This window comes from Heteronotia binoei, unplaced genomic scaffold (assembly GCF_032191835.1).
Source record: "Heteronotia binoei isolate CCM8104 ecotype False Entrance Well unplaced genomic scaffold, APGP_CSIRO_Hbin_v1 ptg001539l, whole genome shotgun sequence".
Lineage (NCBI taxonomy): Eukaryota > Metazoa > Chordata > Lepidosauria > Squamata > Gekkonidae > Heteronotia > Heteronotia binoei.
Window position 1 is genome coordinate 74,594 of NW_026800309.1, and position 9,518 is coordinate 84,111.

The 9,518-nt window shown below is 46.4% G+C and overlaps 1 protein-coding gene and 2 non-coding genes across 3 annotated transcripts; all 3 read left to right on the forward strand.

Moving 5' to 3' along the window:
• Positions 1–566: 566 nt before the first annotated feature.
• RPS11 (ribosomal protein S11) lies at positions 567–8,819 on the forward strand. The gene is made up of 5 exons (XM_060263973.1): positions 567–695; positions 2,235–2,366; positions 3,880–3,955; positions 5,665–5,794; positions 8,645–8,819. Exons 1-5 carry the CDS (start codon positions 681–683, stop codon positions 8,766–8,768), a joined length of 477 nt encoding a protein of 158 aa, XP_060119956.1. The 5' UTR covers positions 567–680; the 3' UTR covers positions 8,769–8,819.
• Positions 3,085–3,179, forward strand: LOC132565752 (small nucleolar RNA SNORD35). Its single transcript, XR_009554936.1, has one exon. It is a non-coding gene; the product is annotated as a small nucleolar RNA SNORD35 (small nucleolar RNA).
• Positions 4,631–4,722, forward strand: LOC132565751 (small nucleolar RNA SNORD35). The gene has a single exon (XR_009554935.1). It is a non-coding gene; the product is annotated as a small nucleolar RNA SNORD35 (small nucleolar RNA).
• Positions 8,820–9,518: the final 699 nt, after the last annotated feature.

The following is a 9,518-nucleotide window of genomic DNA, read 5'->3' on the forward strand; positions in this document are numbered from 1 at the left end:
TTCCCTGCATTGGAAAGAATGAAGGACAGGGGCACCTTCTTTGGGGGCTCGTAGAATTGGACCCCGTGGTCCAATCCTTTCGAAACTTGGGGGGCATTCTGGGGAGAGGCACTGGATGCTATGCTGAAAATTTGGTGCCTCTACCTCAGAAAACAATCTCCCAGAGCCCTACAGATCAATTGTCCATTATTTCAAATTTCTTTAATCGATCCACATATGGAATCAAGGAGCGCCCAGCAGACATTTCCCCCCCTCCCTCCCGCCTTCTGATGACCCTGAAGCGGGGGGAGGCCTCCGATCCGGGGGATCCCCTGCCCCCACCTGGGGATTGGCAACCCTAGGGAGCAACAGCAAACAGCCAGCCTTTATTGGCAAAAAGCGCTGAGGGCAGCAGGGCAACGTCTGTGGAAGAGCAGCAAGCCGAAGGAGGGTGCCTGGCCCAGGGCCCACGTGTGGCGGCGGGGACTCGAACTCGCGAGGCGCTTGGGGCTTCCTTCGCCGAGGAGGAGGGGCAGGGGGCGGGGCCCCTCTAGGACTCCAGCTGCCCGCGCGGCTTCCGCCCCCCTCTATGGCCGGCGTGGGGGCGGGCGGGGCCTCGGCGGAGACGTCACTTCCGGGCGGCAGGCACGAGGTGTCCCGGCGTCCCCCGCGCGGCCTCTTTCCGACTCGGGCGGCCCAAGATGGCGGACACGCAGGTGGGAGCTGCGGCGGCCCTGCAGGGAGTCAGGGGATGGCTGGGCCGCCTCCGGGCTCCTCCCGCCTTGGCTGCGCGTGGCTGGGCCGGGGAGCTGGGGGGCAGGGCGCCTCTGCCGCACGCCTTGGCCTGGCCCGCGTGGGGGGGGGGGGCTCCTGCTGCTGCTGGGGTTGCCAATCCCCAGGAGGGGGCAGGGGATCCCCCGGTTTGGAGCCGCCCCCCCCCCACTGCAGGGTCATCAGAGGGAGGGGCACGCCATTATAGCCTATGGAGACCGATTCCCGTAGGGTGGAATGGGGGATTGATCTGCATGTATCTGGGGAGGCTGGCTTTGAGGTAGAGGCACCGAGTTTTCAGCATAGCACCCAGCGCCTCTCTTCGAAGCACCCTCCAAGTTTCAAAGACGGGTCCGGTTCTATGAGTCTGGTGTTCAGTTTTGGGCACCACAATCTAGACAAGCTGGAACGGGTCCAGAGGAGGGCGACGAAGATGGTGAGGGCTCTGGAGACCAAGTCCTATGAGGAAAGGCTGAAGGAGCTGGGGATGTTTAGCCTGGAGAGGAGGCAGCTGAGAGGTGATAGGATCACCATCTTCAAGTCCTTGAAGGGCTGTCCTAGAGGGGATGAGGGGTCTGGAGACCAAGTCCTGTGAGGAAAGGTTGACTGAGCTAGAGGACGGGAACAAAGATGGTGAGGGGTCTGGAGACCAAGTCCTATGAGAAAAGGTTGACGGAGCTGGGCCTGCTTAGCCTGGAGAGGAGGTGGCTGAGAGGTGATCGGATCACCATCTTCAAGGACTTGGAATCATAGCGTTGGGACCTCTAGGGTCATCTAGTCCAACCCGCTGCACAATGCAGGAAACTCACAAATACTTGAAGGGCTGTCATCTAGAGGATGGTGTGGGATTGTTTTCTGTGGCCCCAGAAGGTAGGACCAAAACCAGTGGGTTGAAATTAAATCCAAAGAGTTTCCGGGGTAGATAAAAGAAGTTTTTAAAGATGTAAGAAATAGATTTATTACCATATGTTACCAATAAAATTGTTTTAAACATCTAAAAGAGTTTCCGGCTCAACATTAGGAAGAACTTCCTGACTGAGAGTGATTCCTCAGTGGGACAGGCTTCCTCGGGAGGTGGTGGGCTCTCCTTCCTTGGAGGTTTTTCAACAGAGGCTGGATGGCCATCTGACAGCAATGAAGATCCTGTGAATTTAGGGGGAGGCGTTTGTGAGTTTCCTCCATTGTGCACGGGGTTGGATTAGATGACCCTAGAGGTCCCTTCCAACTCTAGGATTCTATGAGTCCCCAAAGAAGGACTCCTTCATTATTTCCAGTGGAGGGGAGGCATTTAAAAGGTGTGTGGTCTCTTTAAATTTGATGGCCACAATTCCCTTTAGAGTCCAATGATGCTTGTCGCAACCTTGCTCCTGGATCCACCCCCAAAGTTCCCAGATATTTCTGGAATTGGACTTGGTAACCCTCAGTGCTGCTGGGCCTCAGCTTGGCGTTTCAGTCTTGACCCTGTTCTCTTTTTGTTGCTGCAGACCGAGAGGGCTTACCAGAAGCAGCCCACGATCTTCCAGAACAAGAAGCGGGTGCTTCTCGGGGAGACCGGCAAAGAGAAGCTCCCCCGCTACTACAAGAACATCGGCCTGGGCTTCAAAACCCCCAAAGAGGTGATTTGGGGGGAGGGGGGAGCCATGTTGGGGTAAAAGTGTATGACATTCATTTGTTTTCATTAGTTGCTTCATTCTGGACTCTGTTTTTCTCCCTAAGGGAGACCAAAAGCAGTTTTGGACATATGGACATCTGAAGTGGCCTTATACTGAATCAGACCCTTGGTCCATCAAAGTCAGTATTGTCTACTCAGACTGGCAGTGGCTCTCCAGGGTCTCAAGCTGAGGTTTTTCACGCCTATTTGCCTGGACCCTTTTTTGGAGATGCCAGGGATTGAGCCTGGGACCTTCTGCTTACCAAGCAGATGCTCTGCCACTGAGCCACCGTCCCTCCCCTAAAGTTTTTGTTGTTCCCCAATACTCCCACCTTTATCTTCACAGCAACAAGCCCATGAAGCAGGTTAGGCTGAGAGACTGTAAGTGGCCCAAGGCCACCCAACAGACTTCCATGACAGATTGAGAATTCAAACCTTGGGCTCCCAGATCCACTCCAGGATGCGGTCTCATAAATGGGCAGCAGAACTAAAAGGGAGAGAAAGGTTGCCTTTTTTCCTTTTCTTTTTTGCTGAGTGAGTAGCTCAGGTTCTCTCTGTCAGGACTTCTTTGTATCTCTGCAACAAAAACGGCTGCTTGTTTGGCAACGTATGTGGGAAGGTTTAGTAGCTGAAGAAGGAAAACCTTTGCGTGCTCCAGCCACTTGAAAGCATTTCTTTGTGCTGACTCATGATGTACAATCTCACGATGGTCTTCCAAGCCCCACTGATGAAGGGGTTTTGACGAGAGCGGCCAAAAGGCCTTGACTGAAGTCAGCTCATTTGGACTGATGCAAAAGAATGAAGTGGCTCTTGATGTCAAATGCATTAGGTAGGCCCCAGAACTAGCAGCCTTGCGCCTGGGCTTGACTACTCAGACTGCTGGTGAGGGCTGACCTGGTTAAACAAGATATCACTTATATTTATTTACATTATGTTTAAGTTTCTGACACAAGCAGACACAGTGAATCAATACAGTCAACAGATGGGAGAATCATTAAACAGGCAAATAGAATTAAGAGTGTAGAAACATCTAGAAGTCTAAAAACAGGATTGAAAAAAAAGTATAAGTATTAATATGAGGTGCTAAGCAATGCAAAATTCCATAGCAGCATCCTAGTTTAAGCAAGCTATGAACAGGAGTACAGACCGCAGTCTGATAATTTTTCCAGGTAACTTTGTGAATAATTTAGCACAGTGCAGTTCTATAAATGCAAGTGCAGGCAGTATTTTAGCTGTATGGAGATTGATTCTGTCTTTATTGTTAGCAGTTTGAAGCAATAACTGTGCAGCCTTAGATTTGCTTCCTCTGTGTGAAGCTAGGCCTCTTTTCTGTATGTCTGCTTAGAAAGGGATTTGTTGAGAAGCTGTTTCTAGGAAGCTGAAGTGTTGTGCTGCAGGGAGGTTGGGAATAGTGCTTCTTCCCCACCCCCCAAATCTTGGGACTTTGCTGATAAAACTATCTCTGGTTTTTCTCCTAGGCTATTGAGGGCACTTATATTGACAAGAAATGCCCCTTTACTGGCAATGTGTCCATTCGGGGCCGTATTCTGTCAGGTAGGAGGGGGTTCTGTTTTGAATATGTGGAAAAAAATGTGTACTGTGATTTGTGGTTGCTTTTTAAAATTAACGGCATGATTTGTTCCCTACAAGCACAGGGCTGTAATTCAGAAACAGGAAAATGCTTGTGTCTAGTGATGGGAAAATTGGATAAACAGAGGGAAATTGTTATAGCCAAAAGTGCACATTTCTTGTTCAAGGGCAGACCGAGTATTTAATTTTTGTACAATTTTATTCGATATTTATATCCTGCTTTTCTTTTCAGCGGGGACTAAAATGATCTTGCATCATTATTTTCCCTTCTATCCTATCTGGGTTCTTAATTCTTGGAGATATTAGCAGGATGCTCTTGCAGCCAGTTCTGGCGCATCTTCCTGGTATCACAGGACTAGATGAAACACTAGGCTTCCGTTTTTGGTTATCGGTTTCTTCTTTTGGGTGTTGCACATCTTAGCAGGAGTGAAACAGAGGGGGCCACGAGGGATAAGTTAACTGCTGCAGTAAGCTGCTGCGTCTGCGTATCAACCACCACCACCGCCTTTATTGGCATTGTACACGAAGAAGTGTCTGCATATCAAGGTGGTGAGTTGGGTCACTTCGCAACTGTAGGCAGTGCTGCACCGCCCCCACCTTGTGCCATGATGGCCACATCCGCCCCCCCAGTCCTTGAGCTGCAAGTGATGTTTCTTCTCACGATGGTCTGCTGAACCCCCGTGGTGAGGGGCTCTGATGAAATTGCCCAGTGGCTTAACTGATGCTGTTTGAAGGACATGAAGGGCGTGTGAGCGGGTGCAGTTAGCCAAACCACAAGGGGGTGGCACTGTTGGAAAGGGTAGCATGCGCAGACTGTAGTGGAACGAAAGAGTAACCATTCCTGTGATCCACATTAAAAACGTGGGAAGTTTTAATGTTTTGCTGCGTGGCTTTAAATTATGACTGTTATTTTGCATTTAAATCATGTTTCCACACTGGTGACTTTGTCCTTTAGACCTTTATTGGCATTAATGTAAGGATACAGTATAGTTTAAAACCAACAGTAACACTATAGAATATAATAAAACCTTAAAAACCAGCAAAAGTGAAATGACAAAAAATAGCTGCGGGCTATGCATGAGTAAAAGCCTCTCTGATTTGGATCGCAGCCTGTAAAAAGCAAGCAACGTGAGTAGTGACAAAGTTGTGTTTCCCGTGGAGTAAAAAGCGGACCTTGGCATTGTCAGAAAGGCCTTGATGGTCAGAGAGCAGAGCATCTAGGTATCTTGCTTGTGGACTGCTATAGAAAGGGCAGTCCAGAAGAACATGAGGGACCGTTTCGATGACTCCTTGGCTACAAGGGCATCGTCTAAGATTGTGGGGGATTCTGTGGTATCTTCCGAAGAGGATGGCCGATGGTAATGCATTGAATGTAGCCAGCATGAGTGGCCCTCAGTCTTTTGGATAAGATCAAGTGCGATGTGGGGCTTTGTGCCTTTGCAAAAGGGTGACGGGCTGTCTGTCGCTAGGGATGACCCTGCCAACAGAAGCTGGGTGGCCATGGAATGCTGGGGCGTTGGCTTTCCTGTACTGCTTGGTGGGAGGGGGGTTGGACTAGACGGCCTTGCCACAGCCCCTTTGGGCTCTGACTCTCACATCCCTGGAGATGGGCGGGTGAGTGGAGGGAGCCGTGGGTGTGGCCCGCACGGCCTTGACTTCTCTCCTTGTCCCAGGCGTGGTCACCAAGATGAAGATGCAGCGCACCATCGTCATCCGGAGGGACTACCTGCATTACATCCGCAAGTACAACCGCTTTGAGAAGCGCCACAAGAACATGTCGGTGCATCTGTCCCCCTGCTTCCGGTAAGGGCGTGCCAGCTTGGCCTTTGAGTGGACTGGCTCTTGAGGGCAGCTTGAAGATGCGATTGGTGCCCTTTGGGTGGTGTCTGTACCAGGGCTGCCTTCTCTCTGAGATCCCATAGAGCAGGAGTGGCCAGTGGTAGCTGTACAGATGTTTTTTGCCTACAACTCCCATCAGCCCCAGCCAGCATCTGCTTATCCGTAGACCATTTTAAAAGTAATTTATATAATTTTGAAATTAATTTTTCATTGTCTCCAAGCAGAACTTTTTCCATTTCTGTTTGCTCTTTTCTTATTCCTTCAGTTTTAATGTCATTCTCCACCAAGCTCACTATTTGTTGCATTTGAAACCAATCATTTATTATTCAGTTCTTCAGCAGTTTTCAATTCTATTTTGCCACTTTGTATTTTTAATAGTTGATTATATGACAACCACTTTTCTTCACCCATCTCAGCTGTTATTTTTATCACTTCGGCTGGCACTATCCATAACGGTTTTCTCTCATCATATTTCTTATATTTTATCCATGTATTTAGCAAGCTGTTTCTTATATAATGGTGAGAGAAAAAGCCGTCTATCTTTTTTCCCCCATAATACTTATAAGATGCCAGCCAAATTTATTTCCATGACCTTCCAACGCTAAGAGTTTTTTGTTTAACAACATTATACATTCTTTTCTCCATATTAAGCAAACTGCTTCATGATATAATTTTAAGTCTGGTAATTGAAATCCACCTCTCTCTTTTGCATCTGTTAAAATTTTCATTTTAATTCTTGGTTTCTTCCCTGCCCACATAGACTCTGAAATTTTTCTTTGCCATCTATTAAATTGTTTACTGTCTTTCACAATCAGAATAGTTTGAAACAAATACATTATTCTTGGTAGAATATTCATTTTAATTGTGGCTATTCTACCCAACAGTGAAAAATTGTTTATTCCACGTTAACATATCTTCATCCATTTTACGCCATAGCTTCTCATAATTATTTTTGAACAAATCAATATTCTTCATTGTTATCGCCACACCCAAATATTTTACCTTGGAGGTAACTTCACAGCCCGTTAGTCTCTGCAATTCTTGTTGCTTATTTATTTGCATATTTTTACATAGAAGTTTTGATTTTTCTTTATTAATACAAAGTCCCGCCAACTCCCCATATTCTTGTATTTTGGCTAACAACAAAGGTGTGACTTGTATGGGGTTTTCATTTATAAACATTATATCATCTGCAAATGCTCTGTATTTGTAAGTAAATCCTTTTACTTTTAATCCTTCTATTTCTTTATCTTCTTGAACTGGCAGAGACTGACCAAGAGAGAGATCTTGGGGTACTGGTAGATAACTCACTGAAAATGTCAAGACAGTGTGCGATTGCAATAAAAAAGGCCAACACCATGCTGGGAATTATTAGGAAGGGAATTGAAAACAAATCAGCCAGTATCATAATGCCCCTGTATAAATCGATGGTGAGGTCTCATTTGGAGTACTGTGTGCAGTTCTGGTCGCCGCACCTCAAAAAGGTTATTATAGCATTGGAGAAAGTCCAGAAAAGGGCAACTAGAATGATTAAAGGGCTGGAACACTTTCCTATGAAGAAAGGTTGAAACGCTTGGGACTTTTTAGCTTGGAGAAACGTCGACTGCGGGGGTGACATGATAGAGGTTTACAAGATAATGCATGGGATGGAGAAAGTAGAGAAAGAGGTACTTTTCTCCCTTTCTCACAATACAAGAACTTGTGGGCATTCAATGAAATTGCTGAGCAGACAGGTTAAAACGGATAAAAGGAAGTACTTCTTCACCCAAAGGGTGATTAACATGTGGAATTCACTGCCACAGGAGGTGGTGGCGGCCACAAGCATGGCCACCTTCAAGAGGGGTTTAGATAAAAATATGGAGCAGAGGTCCATCAGTGGCTATTAGCCACAATGTGTGTGTGTGTATATATATATAAAAAAATTTTGGCCAGTGTGTGACACAGAGTGTTGGACTGGATGGGCCATTGGCCTGATCCAACATGGCTTCTCTTATGTTCTTATGAATTTGCATCAGTAATATTTCAAGAGTCATTATAAACAACAGTGGAGAAAGTGGACAACCTTGTCTTGTACCTTTACTAATTATCATGTCTTCTGTAAGATCAGCATTTATACATAACCTTGCATGTTGTTCAGTATATATTGCTTTTATCATTCTTATAAAGCTTTCTCCCAGCTCCCATTTTCTCCATTACTGCAAACATAAATTTAAATTGTCAAATGCTTTCTCTGCGCCCGCAAAGAATAATGCTACTTCCTTTTCTGGATGTCTTTCATAATATTCTACAACATTTACAACAGTTCTGATATTGTCTCTTATTTGCCTTTTGGGAAGAAACCCCGCTTGGTCTTTCTTTATAAAAGTTATCAAATGTTGTTTAAACCGTTCTGCCAAGATTCTTGTATATATTTTATAGTCATTATTTAATAATTAAATTGGTCTATAATTTTTTACGTTCGTAACATCTCTATCTTCCTTTGGAATCAACGAAATAACAGCTTCCTTCCACGTATTTGGTATTTTCCCTTTTGTTCTTATCATATTCAGCAGTTTCTGAAGTTTCGGGATTAACTCCCCTTTGAGGGTTTTAAAAAATTTAGCTGTATATCCATCTGGCCCAGCTGCTTTTCCATTTTTCATTGCATTAATTGCTGCTTCAATTTCTATTTTTTCAATGGGATCGTTCAAAACTTTTCGCATATTTTCTGCTACGGGTGCTGTTTTTAGAATAAATGCTGACCTTACAGAAGACATGATAATTAGTTTCCAGAGTCATTTATTTAACGTTTATTTGTCTTTCTTTTGCCTCCAGGGATGTGCAGATCGGGGACATCGTGACTGTGGGCGAGTGCCGTCCCCTCAGTAAAACGGTCCGCTTCAACGTCCTCAAGGTGACCAAGGCTGCTGGCACCAAGAAGCAGTTCCAAAAGTTCTGAAGTCTATTCTGGTTTGTTGGGATGTGCAAATAAACTTTTTGTAAAGACTCATCAGGCTGCTGAGTGATGTGATTGCTAAGGGGTGGGTGAAAGTACAATGCTTGTGGGCTTGCCCGTGGGAGGAGGTTTTGCTCAGCCCTGTTTAGAAGACTGGCCATGGCAGGTGTGTGTACACGCAACCTTAGGGAAGGGACGTAGCTCAGTGGGAGGGCTTGGGGGGGCCACAGTAGAGCTTCTAGTGTCCTGGCCCCACTGGTGGACCTCCTGATGGCGCCTGGGTTTTTTGACCACTGTGTGACACAGAGTGTTGGACTGGATGAGCCATTGGCCTGATCCAACAGGGCTTCTCTTATGTGACACAGAGTGTTGGACTGGAGGGGCCACTGGCCTGATCCAACAGGGCTTCTCTTATGTTCTTATGTGACACGGAGTGTTGGACTGGATGGGCCATTGGCCTGATCCAACAGGGCTTCTCTTATGTTCTTATGTGACACAGAGTGCTGGACTGGAGGGGCCATTGGCCTGATCCAACATGGCTTCTCTTATGTTCTTATGTGACACAGAGTATTGGACAGGATGGGCCATTGGCCTGATCCAACATGGCTTCTCTTATGTTCTTATGTGACACAGAGTATTGGACAGGATGGGCCATTGGCCTGATCCAACATGGCTTCTCTTATGTTCTTATGAGACACAGAGTGTTGGACTGGAGGGGCCATTGGCCTGATCCAACAGAGCTTCTCTTATGTT

What these genes read in the sequence shown, in the direction of transcription:
- RPS11 (XM_060263973.1), top strand. An exon ending in GCTTCAAAACCCCCAAAGAG is followed by an intron (nt 2,367 to 3,879) that starts GTGATTTGGGGG and finishes TTTTTCTCCTAG; the next exon opens with GCTATTGAGGGCACTTATAT. An exon ending in CATCTGTCCCCCTGCTTCCG is followed by an intron (nt 5,795 to 8,644) that starts GTAAGGGCGTGC and finishes TTTTGCCTCCAG; the next exon opens with GGATGTGCAGATCGGGGACA.